Genomic DNA, 23,466 nt, shown 5'->3' with positions numbered 1-23,466 from the left:
GTTAAGATGAAGAAAAAGGAAGAGAAATTAAATGTCTTAGAAGAGTATAGTGATTGCTTTAATCTTTTAAGATTCATAACTACCCTGATATGTATATATCTACCAAATTCATGGTGAAAATAAAATACATTATCATTTTATTAATGTTTGTTATCAGTCTAAACTAATACAATTTTGTTATTTTTACACCCATTACGTATTATGAATGAATAGAAAAATGTTTATCGAACAAATAATAGTATTTTATATAAAGTGAATTAAATTAACTAGCAGTATAAATGGATGACAATATAAGTGCATCAATTCCAAAAGTTTTGTTAATCTAACACGGTGGTTTCCAACCTTTTTCCATTTGTGTACCCCTTTTAAACCCATTTCTATAAATTGTATCCCTTGTTTTTAAAATAGCTGTTTTTAAATACTGACACTTTTGTTCAGTGTCTATCTTAATGTAAAATAGTTTATTTTATTTGATTTTCCGCCATTAGTGATTATTTTTCGTGTACCCCTGAACGGCCCGGCACGTACCCACGGGGGTACGTGCCAGGTTGCATACAACCGGTTGGAAACCGATGAATTCTAACAGAACGGATTGGGACAAAGTATAGGAGTAAAAATAAATATGAATATTAATTAAAAAATAAAATTTAAAATATGAAAAGTTAAAACTTAAAAAAAAACACAGTAGTAAAAGTAAAATAAACAAATAAACTAAATAAGTAAATAAAGGAAATGGACATTAAAGAAACTTAACAGCGATTGCTAATGTGAGTAAGCAGATTTTTATTTTTTTATTTTTTTTGGTGGGGGATTTAAAAGAATATGCAGGTAGGAATTCACGTACCCAGTACTGCATATCACCAGGGTCGATCCGAGAGTATATGACGTCCTAGGCAAAGAAAATTTAGGCACCCCTATACATTGTCTCTATATACATTTTGTATATATTTTGTCATACTCACACATGCACACGTACACCTACACATGTGGATATTTATAAAAATAACATCATTATGAACTTATTCAAATTAAGTGGATATTGAATCCAACATTATTTCTTAGCCGAATAAGAAACTCAAAGATAGAAAATCTATCTAAGAGTTTCATGCCGAATATAGAAAGAGAAAACTATAAAAGTTCGGCGAGTCCAAGCGTAAGGCAACAGGTGATACATGCTGGGCCAACTCGTAGTAAAGGTGGAGTAAGATCCGATCACTGTCCTTAGTATTTTCGCATAATGTAAAACACATCTCCTAGGAGATGTATGCTGTTATACATTATGGGAGAAGGTCACTACCCAGACCGGTTTCGACCATTTTTGAGGTCTCGTCGGTGAGTAGGTAGACCTAGATGTAAGATTTAAAGATGATATAAGAGAAAAACCAATCAGTGGTCTTATTTTACGAATACTACCAATCAGAATCCCTGCCACTGCAATTCTATGAAAATTCCCACGGCATTCTTATACTGATTTAGAATAAACTGAACTGAATTAACAAGACGATTCTGTGAGAAAATGAATGACGTAATCCCCAACTTCTCAGACCTCAGAGAGCTTGCAAAAACAGGGCTTAATCTAAAAATCAACAGAATTAAGTCTATAGAGAATGAAGATAAGAAGTGAGAACAGTCGGTTAGTTGCGACCACTGATTGTTAGTTTGAGGAATATCCTGGATCTTCTACGCTCATCTTGAGACAGATGCCAGAAGGTGGAAAAATCTCTGCACTTGAGGTTAAGTATACAAAGATCAGGAGAGTGGAAGAAATAGAGAAAGGCGAAAATAATATAGGATCATCAGCGAGCACCAGGACGGCTTGATTCATTTCAGATTTTTATTATTAATCAAGGTTTTACTAATTTTTTTTGAAGGTTGTAATTTTTCCCCGAACTATGTAGCAAAATCTGACGCCCCTCGGTGATTGCCCAGGGGCGTCAGATTTTCGCCTAATTCGCCTAATGATAAAACTGGCCCTGCATATCACAAATAGTATAGTAATATACAGTATGTGGGTCGATTATTATTAACTTCCTTCCTTTCTTTTTTTTTTTTTCTCTAAATCGCAAAACCACATTCACATGTTAAAATTATTTGATAAATAAAACTTTTCAAATTCTTTTTTTTTTTTTTTTTAGGTGTGGATTTTTTCCCTTTGACAAAGTGACGGCATTAGAAGGAAAAGATGGATACTAGTCAGTAGTTTGAAACTTAAAATTATCGAGAGAACTGAAGACCCAGAGACCAGAAGATGTGAAATTGCCCTGTGGTTGAAAAGAGACCTCCATTCGAATATTGTGTTGAACTCGAATAACTTTCAGGAGGGCTTTTCAGTTAATCGGTAAACGAGCAGGGGGGTACAAGTAATTAGCATACATAATACACCGATCTTATATCGTTATTTCTTTTGGTAGGTGAAAAAAAAAAGGCGAAATCTTATTGTATAAAAGAAAAGAAAATTAAAAATGTAAGTCAACATATTTTTTCTAATATCCGAATCGGTTAAGTTTTAATCTTAAAAAAAAAAGAACTTAAAAAAAAGATTAAAAAAACTTAAGATTAAACTTTTAAGATTAAAACTTCTATAAATAAGGAACTTTATAAGTGTATGTTTTGTTATTTTGATTAAAACTTAAGATTAAACTTTTAAGATTAAAACTTCTATAAATAAGGAACTTTATAAGTGTATGTTTTGTTATTTTGTAAGATTTTTTAAAAAACAAACAAACAAACAACAACTTATTCACCTCATTTGAAAACGAGAAAGCAACCATCCATTTATTTATTTAAATTTCAAATAATAATAGGTGACGAAAACACACTAAAAGGTTGAACCTTAAAAGGTTTATAAGTATCCATTATTATATTAGATGTGCAATTCCAGGGCAACTCATATCGAAGATTTTCACTTTCATATGCCTTCGATTAGTTTTGAAATATTATTTGACTGTTGCTTATATAATAAAATGGACATATTTTATTTTCCTACCTTTTAACAACAATAATAATAATATTGATAATACGTATAATAATAAACCATATGTTAGAAATTTCATTATAAAGACAGAAAATATCTTATCCTTATTAAAATAACTCACTGGTTTTATATGTTTACTTCGTTTTTCACTATTTTCTTTGACTTTCTGTCTTCTTTTTCTTCTCTCCTCCAATAATATACTCGTATAACTACATCTAACAAGTTTTCAAGATTTGGTGAAATGGAATATTGCATGTACCAATGGTTCTAATTTCAACGTACAAGGTTGATCATTGAAATCGTGCCCAGGATCGTATCGAAAAAATCTTGGAACCCGTATAATATATCTGGATTCCTACAATTATAGAATTTTATGTTTTAGTTTATGCTTGCAATACTTTGCCACATATTTTTCTAATTAGAAATTCCTTTCTTCTGAGGGTGTCTCATAAAACACACACACACACACACACACACACACACACACACACACACACACACACACACACACACACACACACACACACACACACACACACACACACACACACACACACACACACACACACACACACACACACACACACACACACACACACACACACACACACACACACACACACACACACACTACGGCAGATTTTTTGGTTATTAGTATTTTTTTATGTTACTTGCAGACACGAAAAGTTATTGAAACCTCCATAGTACATTTTGTCCCGTGGATAGGCTAATATACTGTGATAATATTATTTTTGGAGAAGACAGCTTCTCACCTTCTCCTCGAAGACTCCAAGAAGACGATCAGTTATATCTGTCAGTGAAGATGATGTATGCTCTGGTGTGTCTAAAGTGAAAGTTGTATATTGCTGCCTTAACAGTGATGAAGATCTTTTCACACCACATGATTTCTTGTTTGTTGCATGAAAAAAAATGAGGTTTTCTCTTTCTATGAGTGAGCACACGTCCGCAGATTAGAGTAGAGTTTTAATATCCTTATTAATATCTTTATTCTTTGTCAACACTATGGAACTGTAGTTCAGTCAAAAAAGTAAAAGGAGAGACAGCCTGAGGGAAGACGTGTGATGAGTATGTCTAGGAACGGAAGGGAGTTTTTTTTTGTGGATGGTGAATTGGATACGTGAATCCATTTTACGTTTATACGTTTATAATAAGTAATATAATCATTTCAACACGTGTGTTTTGTATCCCTAAATTCGGAAGTATGAATATAAATTAAATGTTTGCTCTACGGTGATATCGCACAATAAAACTGTTTTTAAGCTCTTCTAAATTTAAATTATAAGCTATGTCCACCCCTATCGATATAGTTGCTAGACCAACCAATGTGTTTTGGGTTTTTGCTGATCGAAAATAATTTTTAATCAGTTTGAGCTTGGAAAAACTTCTTTCTGCACGGCACCTACTGCAATATGGCTGAACAAGCGCCCTTATTAAGCCACGCCGTGAGGTAGGCTGCCTCTATGCTATACCCTGTCGACGTTACTGTATGTATACACCGTATATCGTGTACACTTATGTATATGGTGTGACATGTGAACAAATATAAAATTACATTTAAATCAGTTATCAATCACTGGACTAATGAAATCTTGTAGCATATTGTAGTTTCAGCAGGCCAACATCATTAAATTAATTTCTGCTGATTTTCATTGACATATCCCATTCTGATCACCAAAAATGTATAATATTATTATAAGTACTTACGAGTAAATACAGACTTTTTTTCCTGTGCTGGTAGTTTTCCCCTCCTTTTGTACATCCTAAAGTTCACTTTGTAGGCCGGAGGTGGATGAATCACTTTCTGTTGCATCACAAAACACCTTAAATGAGAGATTTCTTAACACCAAAATTAAACAAAGTCCCTTGTCTCTTATTCATATTAAAATTTAAATCTGTAGGCCTATTACTTTTAAAAAATCACGACACTACGTTTTCGAAACAAGCACTTTCACCAGGTCTTCTTGTATTGTGATTTTTCTTTGGCTTATTCTGGTTGCTATAATGGGTGCAAATGAGTCTTCCACATCCTTGGAATGGTTAGACCATCATTTCTGTTCAGGTTTGGATTATGTTTGAGCATTTCACATACTTCTTTAAATTTCTTCTAGAACCCGGTTTTGGTGCAGTGTAAGGACTTGGTAATTTTCCAATCAATTCTGTGGTATGTTTGGAGTGTGTACCACAGAATTGAGATGTCTGGAGTACATACCACAGAACTGATATGCACTTGTGAAGAAAATATTCAGTATTACTAGATTCGAGAACCGGATACAGGCTACCTCGATCTTCAATTTCAGTGAAAAAAATTTTCTTTATACTTCCTTTCTGATTGGTCACTAATATTTGCAACACAGATGTTATTGCATTCAGTTTCGAGAACAGAGGATACGCCGCCATTGTTGTAATCGGCTTGCAGGCAATTTTTATGACTGGCCATTAACAGCGGTATTCCCTTTCCCGAATTGCTTCCATGTTTAAAAATACACGGCTTGGTCATTGACATCACGGAACATTTATTCACTTTCCGTGGAACACAATTTGGGAAACCCTGAATCTAGAGCATCCCATACATACTCAATTGGATAAATCAGGAGACCTCACTGACAGTTCATATGTACAATAGTCCCTTTTTGAAGATATTGGTCCTTGAACTTGGCTGAATGAAGACGAGCATTATTGTAGATTAAATATCTAGTTCTAGGACCTTGTCTCTACAAGTTACAACATTAATGGTTCCACTGGGAAGCACATACAGGTCGGTGGGTTCCCTGAATGAGATGACTTTCCAAACCTTCACAATCACAGACCTCCACCCTGTGTCCCTTTCATGGATATTAGAGGAATGATAAAATGTCCCTGGTTCTATTCAGATCAGAGCACGCCTGGTGTCGCTTACTAGAACAAATCAGGACTAGTCTGTAAACAATACCAACCCCAATCGGCTTATGTCCAGTTGATGTGGAGTCTGGGCCATTTCAACCGTTTTCTCTTGTGGCATGGGAATAAGGATGCAGTTACAAGAGAGAATGTTAAAATACAATGGAAGCGGATACCAATGTTCCTGTGACCAACACAATCCAGAAATCCTCCTATAGAAAATAGTGAACAATTTTAAGCCACTTCAAGTCTCCAATACGCGGGGTAGTGGTCATATCGGGCAATGAAATTCTTCTCACAGCTAAAGACAATCACGAAATCCACGTTCGGGGGAGATTCGAACCAGCAGCCTGTTATTTGGAGAGCGTACACGCTGAACACGTGGTCAACCAACCTGATGCTAAGACGTTAAAAAAATATTTGAGAACCTACGAAAAACGATCGAAACTTTAGAAGAACAATCTGGGTTCAACCAATTATAGTTTCTTATGATAATTCTATTCACTTTAAGAACAATAGTTGAGAAATCATGTGAATATAACTAAAATTTGTATTTAAGTTTTGTAGATTTGGAAAAGGTTCCTCTCTTTTTACTAAGAAAACAGTAATTGTAAACGCTACATTTCAAGTGTAGACTGGACGTTGAATACATTTAATTTATGAGTATGTATTTTTAAATTGTAAATCAACAGTTTCAAGGCAAGGATGCAACCTATCATTAGTGTTATACATTATCTACATCAGTCACACATCAAGTGGAATTAAACCTGTTAGCGAAATCAGCAAGGTTCTCAGCACTCTACTTTAAGCAGGTAATATTATATATCATCCTGATTGATACTAACAGATACTTAAGTGCCCAACCTTCCAGGTACCTTTGGAGCCATATGCTTATAAATATTCTTTTGAATGTAAATTGCGTGTATTATTCTGACCAGTTTGTCTGATTGCTGGATGAAAATCCAGATTTTCTGAGAAGAAAAACTTTCAGCCATCGTCTGAGATTGGCTAAATCACTTTCACTTCAAAATCCCTTATTAAGGTTCTTCATCTCCACTTTACAACCAAAGGGCTTCGTCCATACCGACTGAACTAAAGAGGCTCTGTGATGTTATATATATCCTTATATAAGTCGTTGAGATTCTTTAACTATACCGAATGACTAACTGCTGTAAGAAATTGGGCATTAAAATCATTAGTAATAAGACAAGTTAGTTATTCACATGTGATGTCATTTTGATGCTGTATGGTCAATCACATACATCATTTGGTTTTGGGAGTGAAGCCTTGTGCTAGGTGTGATAGGGGTCGCAAATGCCCTTTCTACAAAGAGATAAGACTCACAAACATCCATGCCCCTAGCAGGATTCGAAACTGCAGCGCAGTTTCTTGGTTGGAGAGCTATTATGGTAGTTATGGAAACTGCTCAGTCAACCAGGCCACCATAATAAGACAAAAACGAATATATGTAGGATCTTGAAAACATCAACCATAAAATTTAGATACCCATACTAAATATATTCCATAGCAGTAGCAGGACAAGTAGAAGTAATAATATAAGTAGTAACAAGACAAGAGGAGGCCATTCAGCCAAACTTTTGAAGACTGGTGGCAGCTGTTAGTCAATCACGAGTAGCTGGTGAAAGATTATTAGTGGTTTTAATTGAGATCTGGGGAGAAGAGTATTGCAGGCAATTGTCTCCTTCTTGCAACCCGTAACCCTAACAGTATATATTATTGCCTGAATTAGTGTAAAATTCCGCCCTGATGTTCTTGATTTTCAAGCAATGAAAAACCCATTTGCCTGAGCCAGACACCGACTAACACTCAGAAACCGGTCGAAAAAGTTTCTCTATTCAGTGACTAGAATCAAACTCAAAAAGTTCTCTCTCTCTCTCTCTTTGAGCAGCCTAAAGTCATGGATGCAACAGTCATCACCTGCATTCTTATTGAAGATCCTATAGAACACAAACTATTTCAGCTCTTAGCACAGCTTTGTGAAGATGTCATACGAAATATGGAAATCGACACTAATGGTGTGAGTATATTGGTATAGTAGAAAGCAAATTGAATAATAGATGTCACCTAAAACACTAAAATGGAGTCACTCGAATAAAGTTATATGACTAAATTTGTATAGAAATCAGTGTTGAAACCAATTTTATATTATGGTACTGAGTTGGGTTAGAAATAAAACAATTCATTAAAGAATTGTAAATTAATCAAAACAAAATCGTAAATTAATTAATAATTTAAATTTAAAATTAATTGCCGCCTTCTTCACTGCGTACCAATGAATCAGTGATAGCCCTCGGCCAGCTATCTCACTGATTGGCTACCAGTGGAGATTGAACTGTCCACTCAGTCTCCAAAAGTTAGATAGGGTAAACGACCCCGCCTATTCCATATACGGGAACAATATAGACGTTAGCTGATTTTTTTTATTTTTTTGATTATTTTAATAATTAATTAAAAAATTAAAGAAAAGTAAAAAATCCATGATCGCCTTTAATTCTCATACAGGGAGTAGGCGAGGCCATTTATTCCTTCTAAATTAAAATAATAGACAAATAAATAAAGAAATTTCAGAACCATATGAAATAAAAGGCGTTGATTGATTTTTTTTTTCATTTTAATTCACATGTGATCTGTAATAAATCAGCTAATGATTTTATTCACTTCTAAGGAGTAGGTAAGGCCTTTAGGCCTTTGCTAACTTTTGGAGACTGAGTGGGCAGTTCAAACTACCGATAACCAATCAGAGACAGCTGCCTCTAGATCCACACTAATTTTAAGAAGCATCCAGTGAAGAGGCAAGCAAACAAATGCTGCCTTATCGTTTTCCCTATCTCTAATATGATATGGTAGTCTGAAATAGTGTGGGTTCGACGGTAGATTCTCTTGAGTTTATGTCACGAAAAACCTGAGTTTCCTTGAGGGAAACCCACTGGCTGGTGCCAGAAATCGAATAACTCGGTAACCGTCGAAGAAAGGTTTAGAAAAAAGTTTCTCTAGTCGGCAACTAGAATTGACTAGAAAAGAAGCAGAGGCCATTACCCCTGAGTTACACATAACTAGAGTCACATGAAAATGGAGATATTAGGATGGAAATTATGAATGTGTTAGAAGATTAAATCTAAGACAGTATGGTTACTTTATGCAGTTAGTAGTATCTTAGAAGACCAAAATATATAACAATAGACTAGTTTAAGGGGAAAATGTCAGCTTGTTCGGATGTAAACTTAATAATGTAGGACTATTATAGTATTTTCATTACCAATTTGAGAGTTTATATCAGTAAGTTTGATTCTCGTCCTAGGAGATGAATCTTTATATGGGATTTTTCAAGTGAAGGTAAGTTAGCCGACCTCATACAGAGGTAGCAGGGCTTTTTCTCCTGAAAACTCCTGCAGATTAAAAACAGGGTTTTTAATCTGCAGACAGACATACAAATTAACCATGAGAACACACGCAATTTACAGACAAAAAATAATAGTGGTGATGAACAGTAGATGGCGTTGGTGTAGATGATGATGATAATGGTAGTGACGGTTCGCTGTCATTGGCAGATTAAGTGCTGCAGATGGAGAGCTGTAAAGTAGGTGTCAACCCTCAATGAATCTTTGGACTCCTTGGAGGTATCGCATAATAATAATAATAATAATTTGATGAGGATGAAAAGCGAAAATATAGTCTATCCTGGCGATTAAATAATTCTTGGATATTAAAAAGAAAAATGTTTGGTGCACCAGAAAATAAAAATAATAAAAAAAACATTATTTAAAGATTTGAAGAACAGAATTCTACAAAAATTATTATTATTATTATTATTATTATTATTATTATTATTATTATTTCGGGCGACTCAAGGAGTCCTTAGACTCATCGAGGGAGGCCCTAAACATCATGCCCACATAAAAAAAAAAAAAAAAAAAAAAATCAGCTAACGCCTTTATCATGCCCACATAACTATGCGATTACATTCTCACAGTATCTATCATACCTTGTCTTGAACTCGTTCACCGTCATTGCACCCACAACAGACTCTGGCAGCTTATTCCACTCATTTACCACTCTAAAAGTAAAGAACCCAGCTCTAACACCCCTGCTAACCACATTCTTGCACAGCTTCCATAGGTGTCCCCTAGTTCTCCCACCACCAGTCCTGATCTCAAAAATATCCTCTGAATTAATCCTACAGAATCACTTTAGCAATTTGAATGTCTCAATCATATCTCCCCTCCTCTACCTATCAAGTAGTTTCTGCAACCCACAAATCTTCAACCTGTTCTCATATGGTTCATTCCATAGACCTGTTATCATCTTAGTCACTCGCCTCTGGATCCTTTCCACCTCCTCCCCATCAAGAAGGAACCGAGGTGACCAAATCTGGGCACAGTAGTCGAGATGAGCTCTTATCAAGGCTCGGTACAGAGGTACAATAACTTACTTGTCTCTGCTCGTCAAGGTATTTTTCAACAACCAAGTGAGTTGATGAGCTGATTTAGCTACTTTTGCAATGTGCCCCCTAAACTTCATCTCCCTATCACCAACACTCCCAAGTCCCTGGCCTCATCAATCTCTTGGAGTACAGTTCCACCAATGTGGTATACTGCTGCTAATCTTTTCACCCCAAAATGCATAACCTTACATTTTGTTACAATAAATTGATATCCATTCTCCTAAGCCCAGAACTCCAATCTATCTAAGTCATCCTGCAAGACTTTGACATCTTCTGCACTCACTATTGCTCTACCCAACTTTGCATCATCAGCGAACAAATGAATTGTTCCACTTAGATCCTTCCCTATATCGTTAATGAACAGATTAAACAGCAGTGGTTCAAGAACAGAACCCTGCGGTACACCACTAGTCACAGGCCGTCTTTTGGACTCTACTCCTGAATAAACTACTCTTTGATATCTCTCCATCAACCAACCACCTATCCATCTCACCAATCCTATATCCATTCCCATATGTTGTAGTTTACGGATTAGTATTCCATGTGGTATCCTATCAAACGCCTTTGCCAGGTCCAGCAGTATCACTGTAAACCCATTTCCCTTATCCAGTTCAGCCGTCACCTTGTTATAAAATTTGAGCAAGTTACTGAAGCATGATCTACCCTTCACAAAGCCATGCTGTCCCCTGTACAGTATCTCGTTTTCATCAATCCATTCCTGCATTTTTCCCTTGACTACTTTCTCTAAGACCTTGACAACGACTCCTGATATGCTGAACGGTCGGTAATTTGCAACCGTAGTCTTGGATCCTCCTTTATGCAGTGAAACTATTTTCCCCTCTTTCCACACCTTCGGGACTAAACCAGACCTGAGACTAAGATTAAACAACATGGTCAAGGGCACTGATAATTCTTTAGCTGCTTCACGTAAGACCCATGCCGGTATACCATCCAATCCCACAGATGTATTCACATTAAGGTTCTGTAATAGACTAGTCACCTCCACTTCATTCATCACTATTCCAGTATAAACTAATGGTTCCTTCATTTTTTCAATGTCACCACCTGGATGATATGCTTTTGCAAAGTGCATGCTCAGTAACTCCACTATATCGACTGATTCAGTGACCTACTTACCATAGTCATTCCTTAAAATCATTTTACCGTGTACAGTTTTTTTCTTGTTTGCAACATATTGAAAGAACTCTTGAAAGAGCCTGTGTAGCTCAGTGGATGTGGCGTTTGCACACCACCGCGCTAGGCCTCACGAAGGATGTCTTGTTTTCGAGTCTAGTCGGCGACTAGAGGAATTTTTTCTAAGCCTTTTTTTGACCGGTTCCCGAGTTAGTCGATCTCTGGCACGGGCAAGCAGGTTTTTCCTCCCGGAAACTCGGGTTTTTCGTCCTGTAAACTCAAGAAAAATCGACCGTAGAACCCACATTATTTCAGACATTAAATATATTGTGTTAGGGTTAGAGACCACGAGATGGCGGCACATTTGAGCCGTCTCTCTTCACTGCGTACCGCTTAATTAGTGATAGCTCTGGGCCATCGGTCTCTGATTGGGTACCAGTGGAGATTGATCTGCCTACTCAGTCTCCAAAAGTTAGATAGGGCTAAAGGGCCTCGCCTACTCCCGTATATACGGGAATAAAAAGGCGTTAGCTGATTTTTTTTTTTGAAAGAACTCTTTGGGATTCTCTTTTGCTTGCAAAGCTAGTTTCCTTTCATAATCCGCTTTTACTTTCTTTACCACACTCGTTACCTTTCTGGCCTGCACTTTATACCGTTCGGGTGCCTGCAGGTCACCCCTTTCTTTAAATTCCCTCCACAGTTGTTTCTTTTTTTGCAGCTCAAGCTTAATGGTGTTATTCATCCATTTAACCCCTACTTGTTTTACTATTCGGACCTTAGGTATACAATCAGCCATTACCTCCTGTAAATGCTCCTTGACCACTTCCCATGCTCTATCGACGTCCAGCCCTTGCAGTTGTACATGCCATGGCACTGATCCAAGCAATCTCCTAAGCTTGTCATACTTGCCAGCACGGTAATTCCACATATACCCTGTCTTAATCGAAAATTCCACACCTTTAGCCTCCTCCCAGGTCAAGACCTTATGATCACTCTCACCAACAGGTGGCAACATGGTCATATTCATTACAGTCAAATTCTCAGATGCTATTACCAGGTCAAGCACTCTCACACCCCTAGTATTTTCAATTACATGCTGTCTCAGATAGTTATCCCTTAATAATTGAATAAAATCCTTTTCCTTCCTCACATGTGTCCTCTCCTCCTTCCAATCAGTGTTACCATAGTTGAAATCCCCCATAATAATTACCCTCCTTCCACTCATTTCATCAATTTCCCTATGCATACCATCTCCACCATCACCTGGTCTATAGCAGCACCCAACTGTATATTTTATTCTGCCAGTCTCAATCTCACACCAAATAGCCTCAAATGAGCTCCTTTCACTATCCTGCGATACAACTTCAATTCTCCTTGGCTGCAGTTCATCAGCTATCATCAATAATACGCCTCCCCCATTTTATTCTCTCTGTCCCAACTAAACCCACTATAACCTACACATTCTATCCCACTAACTATATCATCTTCCATCAGCCATGTTTCATTAATGCCAATGACCTGTGGCCAGGAAGAGCCAATCAAGGCCAAAAATTCTTCCTTCTTGTTCCGAATACTCCTGGCATTAGTATACATGAAATGCAGTGATCTCTTAGTCCCATCCCTATATTGCTGCGTTATTCTAAATGACCCATTCCCATTTTTTGTCCTTAGTGCTGGCTCGGTTACATTATATACATTCTTACACTCATCTGTCTCACTGATGTCTGCATATCCATTCCCCCTCCCCCTCCTTGGTAGTTCTAGTTTCCCTGGTTTTGCACATCCATTTTCACTTCATTCAGCAACACTCTTTCCAGTCTCCGCACACCACGTCCATTCAAATGCAGGCCATCCATCTTGTATAAGTCCTTTCGCCCTTCAAACTCATTCCACACGTCCACGAATACCACACCTTCTGCATAACCTACGCATAATGTCATTTACGATTATGGCCCTCCTCCTAAACTCCTCTCTGGCATACCGCGGCAACAGACTAACCATTCTAACTCTGTCACTCTTTTCTTTCGCTACTTTTAACAATACTTTCAAGTCCTCTCTCATAAAAAATTTATCACCTTTCAATTCATTCGTACCCGCCACAATTATTAATTCTTTCACCCTCTGTTTTTGCACTCTAATACTCTCACTTACATCCTTAAATTTCGCACCCGGTAAGTACGATTACTGCGCGCAACCTAGCGATCTCACTTCCTGCAAATAATTCCTCATTATTTTTATCATTTAAACCATTTTCTCTCTCAAAATTATCCTGTGAAATCATTCATTTACAGACTTATTCTAAGTATTCAGAGCTTAACTGGCCCTTTTTCGTGTAGTCTAGTCGACCACGAAGAATTTTTTATTTATATTTTTTAGGAATGTGTAGTTCAGTAGAAGTGCTGTTTGCACTTTACGCGTTCGACGGCACGCAGAAAGACTCGGGTTCAAATGTAGTCGCCGACTACAGGAACACTTTTTTAAGCCTTTTCTCGAGCGATTTCCTAGTTAATCGATCTCTGGCACGGGCAAGGCACTTCAAATTGTTTTAAAGTGGCTTTCCCGGGAGAAAAAACTCGGGTTTTTCGTCCCATAAACTCAAGAAAATCGACTGTCGAACCCACACTTTTTTCAGACATTAAAAATATTGTGTTAGGGTTAGAAACCACGAAATGGCGGCACTCTTTACTGCTGGCTGCTTAAAATTAGACATTGGCCAGCTCTCTCTGATTAGCTACCAGAGGAGATTGAACTGCCCACTCAATCTCCAAAATTTAGATAAGGCTAAAACATAATATAACTAAAAAAAAAAAAAAAAATATATATATATATATATATATATATATATATATATATATATATATATATATATATATATATATATATGAAACGTACTATTAACTCGGGGTTGGGATATGTTCATTTTTTAAATTAACTGACTTAAACCCGAGAATTATAACACAATTACATTTATTTGAAAAAAACGCAACATGTTTCGTCAAAAATGACCACAGAAATTCCACGGAATACACGGCTCTCCATCCGCTCTTTACACCCACTCATTCCAAGGTTATATGGCCTCCCGAAGGTACACAAAGAAAACTATCCACTGAGACCTATAGTAGACAGCATTGACTCACCCACATACAGGTTATCCAAATATTTGGCGTCATCATTAAAAGCTTATGCGGGAAAATCTTCTTCTTATATTAAAAACTCAACAGATTTTGTCTCTAAAATAAAGGATCTAAAACTAAAATCTTCTGATATCATGGTGATATCATGGTGATATCAGAATTCTAAAGAAGTTTAACATAAAAACGTGCTTCCCGACTCTTTACGAACGTTCCGACACAGGACGTTCTCCATATTTTAAAAAACAAGATTTCAAATAAAATGTTCTCTCTGTTATCTCACTGTGTAAACTCTGGCTATTTTGAATTCGAAGGAAAACTATACAAACAGGTCAAAGGATTAGCTATGGGAAGCCCTCTCTCTCCTGTGTTAGCCAACATTTTTTTCGAGGACTTTGAAGAAAAGGCGAACTCCTCTTTTACTTTAAAACCAAAAATTTGGCTTCGATATGTGGACGATATATTCCTCATATGGGAGCATGGTACTGAGAATCTTCACAAGTTTCTCGACCACTTAAACAACCGCCATCAAGATATAAAATTGGCTATGGAGATTGAAGAAAATATTCCATCTGCTTCCTAGATGTTAAACTCACCAAGATGCCTGAATCAATTAAAGTCTCTATTTTTAGAAAGCCAACACACACAGACAGATATTTGCATGCGTCCTCCCATCACCATCCAGCGCAAAAGTTGGGTATTATATCAACTCTAGCGAATCGTGCAAGATCTGTACTGTCAGATGAAGAAGAACTGAAAAAGGAACTACAACATCTTAAATGGACCTTTAAAAACAATGGCTACTCTCTAAAAAGTATTAACAACCAATTATCCCGACGTCAACGTAACAACGTAGAGACACAGGACGACTCCAAAGGTCATATCGTCTTGCCATTTATCAGCACACTATCCAAAAAGCTGAGCAGAATTCTAAAGAAGTTTAACATAAAAACGTGCTTCTCGACTCTGCCAAAAATAATATCACGCTTCAAGAACTATAAACAACCTCACAACCTTCTACAATTCCCAGGTGTATATAAGGTCACTTGTGAATGCGGAAAGCCTTACTATGGGCAGACAGAGAAATCTATCTTACTACGTCTCGAAGAGCATCAGAGAGACATTGCTTATAAGAGAACCAGAGCAACTGCTCTGTCGGGCCATGTCCTGCTTTCAACAAACACGAACAACGAAGGCCACCAACATGAAATAAATTGGACATTGACTTCAAACCTACACGTCTGCCATGATGAAATAGAGCGCCGCATTGTCGAGTCAAGGGAAATCACCTTAGACCCTTTGCATTTGAATAATAATCTTAGCTATAATTTGGCTGACAATTTCAACTCTATTATTAGATACTGGAGATCGCGTGATTCCACACACGCACAGGTGCACAACAATAGAACATTAACTCGGACTGTAGTTCAAGCTCATAACTGTAATTTACAGTCGAATATTATGACTTTGTAATTGTATAGCTTTGGAGTGTGTCAATGTTAATTTAAGTGTCTTTTATTATCTTTTCTATGTTCTTATCGCCTGAAGAAGTCATTTTTGACGAAACATGTTGCGTTTTTTTCAAATAAATGTCATTGTGTTATAATTCTCGGGTTTAAGTCAGTTAATTTAAAAAATGAATATATATATATATATATATAAATAAACTAACGCATTTTATTCCCTAATAAGGAGTAGTCGAGGCCTTTATACGCTATCTAGCTTTTGAAGACTGAGTGGGCAGTTCAATCTCCACCGGTAGCCAATCAGAGATAGCTGGCCCATGTCTATCACTAATTATAGCAGCCACTGATGAAAAGGCTGGCAAACAAGTGCTGCCATCTCTTGGTACCTAACCCTAACAAGATATGTCACTGTCTGAAATAATGTGGGTACTACGGTCGATTTTCTTGAGTTTACGGTACGAAAAACCCGAGTTATATATATATACAGTATATATATATAGAAAGTTTCTTAACTTGGGTATATACGTATTAAAGATACCAAGTAATTTTATATAATCTTGGGTTTAATCCTATTTCCCAAGTGAGCAAACAGATAAGTAAATCAAGTTTGTGCCTGCACATAGTGCCAGTCTGTGGCAACTCGTGGTAAAGGTGGAGTAAGCGCTGATTACTTTCCTTAGAATTTTCCTTTAATGCAAAGCACATGCCCTTGCGGAGATGTATGATGCTACGCATTAAAGGCAAGGGTCGCTACCCAGACCGGTTTCGACCTTTACTGAGGTCTCGTCAGTGGGAGCCAGACCTAAAAATGCCAAGGTTGAAGTAATATAGAGCTTATGAATTTTACCTAAACAATCCTGAGATATTATTTAATAAGGTCAAAGTACCTTGTAGCAACTTGTTTAGGTAAAATTCATAAGATCTGTATTACTTCAACCTTGGCATTTTTAGGTCTTGCTCCCACTGACGAGACCACAATAAAGGTCGAAACCGGTCTAGGTAGTGACCCTTGCCTTTAATGCATGGCATCATACATCTCTGCAAGGGGATATGCTTTGCATTAAGGGAAAATTCTGAGGAAAGTAATCGGAACTTACACCACCTTTATCACGAGTTGCCTCAGACTTACACTACATGCAGGCACAAACTTTACTTACTTGTCTGTTTGCTTACTTGGGAAATAGGATTAAAAACCAAGTTTATATAAAATTACTTGGTATCTTTAATATATATATATATATATATATATATATATAAATAAGCTAATGCCTTTTTGTTCCTGTATAGTGAGTTGGAGATCAATTTCAGCCCTATCTAACTTTTTGGAAACTGAATAGGCAGTCCAATCTTCACTGCGTACAGCTTAATTAGTGATAGCCTTGGGCCAGCTATCGCTGATGATCATTGCTATTCTTTTGAATATTTTGTTAACTGGGGAGGGGGCGCTTTAGTTCTTCACGTTTCGGTAACTGATACGTCCTGTACGTATTCAGAAGTTACGAAGATTCGTGGATTTATGTTTGTGTCTCGGAAACCGTTCGGAGTTAAACAAGGATTTTGCGTTATTTAGAATAAAGCTATCTCTGTAATTTGGTTACCCACCGATTTGTTTCTTCATAAATTGGATACACGGCATCACTTGGTTTAGTTATGGCAGATGCTGTAACTAGTACAACATTACAAGCTCGAGAAACATTTCGTATTTTACAAGAAATGTCTAAACTTCTGAATACTGGCTTAGATGCTGAAACCTTAGCGATTTGTGTACGTTTGTGCGAAAATGGAGTTAATCCTGAAGCTCTGGCACTTGTTATCCAGGAATTAAGAAGGGATAGTGCATCGGTCAAAGCAGCCGAAACCGAATGGTAAGTATCTGAATTCTCTTTATGAGCAAAAAAGTTTTGCTGTTGTAATTAAGCATAGTAGAGTATACTGTATATGCTGGAGTAATTAAGCATAACATATGCTATTATCGTCAGCAATCGCCAGTCCATTGCTGGATGAAGGCCTTTTCAAGATGATTCCAAGACTATCTGTCAGTTTTTTTTTTTCCTCTTAATGTCACTCCAGCAAATCTGATTTCACCAGTCCACCGTGATTTTGGTGGCCCTTGTGGTCGATTTTCCTCCAGTGGAATCAAATCCATTATTTGCCCATTATTGATCTTATCTTGTATTCGAGCAGCATGCCTAGCCTTGTTCCGATCTTACTCACTACATCATGGAAAAAGCAAGAAATTCTAAATTTCCTTTAGGCAAATTTCTCTCAGTCCTTTTTTCGCTTAGCTAATTTTCTCTCAGTCTGATTTCACCCAACTTACCATACTGGTTACCTTTCTTGCCTGTGTTTTGTATTGCTCATGAGCATGCTGATCACATTTTTCTTTATATTCTTTCCACAGTGTTTTATTATTATTATTATTATTTTATTTTATTTTTTTTTTCAGATCCTGCTTTATATTGCTGCTCATCAATTTAACTCCTACATGATTTATCCTCCTGACTGTGGGTATGAACTGCTTTCCTCAAACAGTTCATTTTCCATGCACTATTGACGTTCTTCCCATATTGCTTCTTATTCCATGGCACTGTTTCAGGCTGCTTCCTTAGCTTGTTATAATTACCAGCTGTGTAGTTTCATATATAAATATTTCTTGACTGAGAATTCCACATGCAACCTCTCATAACAAGACTTCATTGTCACTTTTTTCCTGTTGGCCACAAAGTAGCTACCATGGTTATGAATACACCTTCTGATGCTATTACCAGATTGAGTGCTCTCAAACCCCTGGTCTCTGCCATCACAGGCAATTATCCCTTAATAACTGTATATTTCATTTCCATCTTGCTATGTGTCCCTTTCCTCCCTTGAATGAAGTCCTCATAACAATTGCTGGCCTATTGGTTTATTCTGCCAATACACGGCTTCCACACCTTTCTGTGCTTCCCCCCCTCCCCCAGTCTAGAGCAGTAACCAACAATATCAGAAGTAGAAGTTTCATCAGTGGTCAGCTTGACTTGGCCAAACATTATCATCATCAGTGACATCTGGATGACAGAAGATGATATAGTTACAGGAACACAGTGTAAAGAGTATTATAATTATGAAGACAGATTGAGAATTTGTAGACTGCAGACATTAGCAAACAGGAGAAAGAGGGGTGATACGATTGAGACTTGCATTTCTGAAAGGGCCATACAGGATTTCAGTTGATGAAATTTTTCAATTTATGGAGGGTAGGGAAAGAACAAGTGGGCATCCTTGGAAGCTGAGAATGAATGCTGCTAATTAAGAAATGAGGGCTAGATTTATAATAGAACAAATGTATTGCAAGATATACTTTATGCTGTTTGCCTCTTTTCTCATACCAGTTAGTCTCAAATGAACCATCTCCTTCAAACCTAAAATCCTCTAACTATTTTGTTTGTGTTGGTTGAAGTTCTTTAGCTATCATCAGTAATGTCATGTTCTATTTCCTCCACTTCCCTGAAAATACAGTACTGCTTACATTCTGTCTCTATATCATTTGTCATTTGGCTCTCACTATTACCCTTGCATAATGTAATTACGAGCTCCATTTGGATTTGAAATCGGGAAAACTGTACTTATTCATGATCATGCATGTGTTCACTCATTTGTCCCAGGAATAAATAAACACTTGCTTGACTATTCCCCCCCCCCCCCCCAAATACCTCTAGTTTCTTTAATTTTTTCCATTTTCAACTCCTCGCAGAACAACACTTTCTACAAACATCTAACTTCAAAACCATTCAAATGCAGTCCATCAGATGTATAGAGCGGATACATCATATGTATCCACTCTATATTTACATAAATTGCACACCATTCCTTCTACACAATTTTCAGTCATGGCCCTTCTCAGTTCATTCCTGTTATACTACTGTAGCAGCAGATTCAGAGTGTTAACATTCTTACTTACTTGTTAACATTCTTATTATTAATCGGAAGACCAAGAAAGAGATGGCATGAGACCGGAACAGGCCACATGGCCTAAATTTCCATGTTAGGAAGAAGAAGAATATTCTTACTCCCCCCCCTTCTTTCAGCAACTGTCAATATCCTCTCTCATTGTATATTTTTTGTATTTCAAATCATCCATACCTGCTACAACAGTCAACTTTTTTACAGATGCTCCTTGCTAACAGCTTCACTAACATCCTTGAACTTTGCATTTGGGAACCTTGCTTTCAGCAGACTCTCATCAAGTACCCCTATTATCATAGAATCTTCATACAATACTAACTCCTTACTCCCAGTTTATTGCTTTTTAATACTCTTCCCATTCACTTTTTCTTTCATTCTTCTCTCTGCAGTGCCACATGCCAAATGTTTCTCAAGTTGCCCAAGCCTACGTTATCTTCAGCCACTTTCATACTGTCATTCCTATTCCATCTACTATCACTCATTCCTTATACTGGAACCTCTACAACACTTTCATTATCATGCTTCACATCATTAACATTTGTTACTTCATTCTGCTGCTTTCAGCACATCTAGTATACCATAAGCTATTCATCCTTGACAATGAGTATGTTGAGTATGCTCTACTTTGTATGAAATCCCTTATTAAACTCATTTCAAATAAAGATTTGGTTGCTATTGCTCTTGTACACATCAGTGGCATATAAAAATGCTCTGAGAACAAATACATTCTCACATAGTGATAAAGTAAGCGAAATATACTGCTTGAAAAGAAGTCAACGGATACCCCCCTCCTCCCCCATGGGCAAGGTACATCGTGCCATGTAACGAGTCACGTGTTTTTAGCCGGTGTGAATTGGAGGAATATGATTCTCCCAGGTTAACAGTCAGCGATACCATACTGAGATGGAAGCATAGGAAGTCAACTGCAAGTGCTACTTGCAGTCGATGACCCACCACACTGAACGTGACCATAGAATGCTACAAAGGATAATGTGTAAAAACCACCATTCATTGGCTGACATGTTGAATTCGAAGTTTCGGGCATTGACTGGAACCTGAATCTGCATAAAAATTCAAAATAAAACTGAACCTGAATAAAAATTCAGAATCAAGGCTCACAACATTGGCTTCCATGGTAGGATTGCAATATGCAAGCCCCACATTACCTGAACCAACATGGAGTGTCATCTTCATTAGTGCAAAGAGCATGTACAGTGTGATGTGGAAACTTGGAGTGACAAATCACGCTACATCCTCTACGAAGCAGGTTTGATGAGTATGGGTGCGGCCAATGCTTTGTGAATGTCTCTTACCAGAGTGCACGACCACAACTATGAAATTTGGAGGTGGTGATGGTGTGGCTCTGTTTTTCCCGGTTTGGCCTTGGACCTCTGTGATGCCATGAACACTGAACTCTGAGAGGTATCTGAACATTCTGGACAATGCAATACTTTGTGGCATTTCTACAGAATTGACCATTGTCTCTTTCAGCAAGACAATGCACTGTGTCATAAGGCTTCTGCTGCTACTGCGTGGGGTGGACATGAATGTCACCACACTCGACTGGCCTCCACAGAGCCCATCTCAACCCTATTGAACATATGTGGGATGAACTGGAGTGTCAGTTGAAGTGAAAGGATGTCTACCCCCAGCAGTCCAGGACTTCATTACATACCTATAGGAAGAATGGTCCAAAATTCCCATTGACTGCTATTGTACAATAGCAAATGAACATATGCTCCCTGTAACACTCCACAGCCACATTTTATCTGTATTTCTGTTGTGAATGTATTGATATAATTTACAGGGATGAGTAACCAACTTCCTGTGAGAATTCTGGCTTTTAATACATATTTGTAGTAAAATAATGTTGGCGTTATTTAAATATGTGGAGTAGTAGCTATAAGTACTGTAGCTATTGCATATTGTAAAAACTTAATTCTTGCTGTTTTTTTACAGAAATGTGGTCATAGTTCAAGTGTAAAGGGGAAGGTGTTCAGTTAGTTCTACAAATTGGTTTAGTAATGCATTAGATTTTTTTTTACTCTGATGTAAATAAAAAATATTCAAGCACATTTCTGTTTTGATTTTTGCCTTTTTTATTCATGTACATAGTTATGTAAATTAAATTTTTTAGGTGTATGTAGCTAAATTTGCCCTGTTTTTATTCACTCAAACAACAGAATTTCCACTACAACTATATTGTAAAATCCAACAAAAATGTGACTATTAAATTAGATTAGATAGATTATTAGATTAGCTGATACCTGAGTATGAATTTAAATAAATAAACAGTTTCTTCCTTATCACACATTAATGTTAAGGGAGAAATCTAAAATATATATACTGTATCCATAAATTGATATTAAATAATGTGATAAGGTTAAGGGTTGTAAGGGTGATGAACATAAAATATATAGCTTTTCTTGGTCAATTTCCAATCCTATCAATTAAAGCACTGTACTCTACTGTACTATTAGTACAATATACCCTGCTGAGGAATGGTCAGTGTCACAGGATTCTGACCATTTAAACTAATTGGATCTGATTATAGTTTTGAATTAGGATATAGAATAAACACTCTAACACTCTTGCACTGAGAAGCCTTTGTGAAAGAAGCTGTTACTGCTATGCTTCTCTGTTTGCTTAGGTATAGGTATTTGGACTACACTCCTTCTGGAAGCACAGACTTCTCCTGATGTGTCAATGACAATTGGTTTATGTAGCTTAAGCTGAAGGGATTTGGAAGATAAGTTATTGTCCCATCCTGCATTTAGGAGGCTGATTTTGCTCGACCCTGAACCAAACAAAAAGTCATTCTTCCATAGACCTAGTAAAACTTCTTTCCATAGAGACCTAGAATATAAGGACACTGAACCAAGACTTTTTGCTTGATGTCCTCACTGAAGAATTTATCAGATACAAGTTAGGGATTCTTACTATACAGAAGGTAAGATGGATAGAAACACACGACATTTAGGAGGACAGCACTGAATTTGTACACTCAGGATGTGAGGACAGCAAAAATCAACAAGCCGTAGGACTTTATTTAATAGATATGCTAGTAATGCTCTTCTTGGATATAACTATATTAATGAGAGATTCCTAACTGCTAAATTTAAACTGAGATTAAAGCTCTGAATGTAGTCATCTGCTCTGCTCATACTGTGGATTCAGAAGATGAAGAGAAAGAATGCTTCTTTGACCAGCTATAAGACATAGCATACTAGGCAGTTTTAAGAAGGGTAACATAACAGTTGTTTTAGGGAATTTGAATGCTATGGTTGGCACTAATCCAGGACAGGAGTAACCAGATCATTTGATAATTGTAGTGACAATTACCAAATGATTCGGCAAGAGACTCCTCTTTACCAGATGATCCAGTAATGGCAAGAGACTCCTCTACTTATGTGTGCTAAATGACTGAGAATAACCAACACCTATTTCCAGCATAAA

General features: G+C 37.1%; 1 protein-coding gene across 1 annotated transcript; it reads left to right on the top strand.

Moving 5' to 3' along the window:
- Positions 1 to 17,536: 17,536 nt before the first annotated feature.
- On the top strand, positions 17,537 to 22,156 carry Mzt1 (Mitotic spindle organizing protein 1). Its single transcript, XM_090396843.1, has 2 exons — positions 17,537 to 17,930; positions 21,970 to 22,156. Coding segments are annotated over exons 1-2 (216 nt in total). The 5' UTR covers positions 17,537 to 17,715; the 3' UTR covers positions 21,971 to 22,156.
- Positions 22,157 to 23,466: the final 1,310 nt, after the last annotated feature.

This window comes from Typopeltis vanoorti, chromosome 8 (assembly GCF_054136105.1).
Source record: "Typopeltis vanoorti isolate ZY-2024b chromosome 8, IOZ_Tvanoo_1.0, whole genome shotgun sequence".
Taxonomy (NCBI): Eukaryota; Metazoa; Arthropoda; class Arachnida; order Uropygi; family Thelyphonidae; genus Typopeltis; species Typopeltis vanoorti.
This window is presented reverse-complemented; position numbering and strand designations above follow the sequence as displayed.

Coding starts and splice junctions, on each gene's coding strand:
- Mzt1 (XM_090396843.1), top strand. CDS start 17,716: ATGGCAGATGCTGTAACTAGTACAACATTACAAGCTCGAGAAACATTT.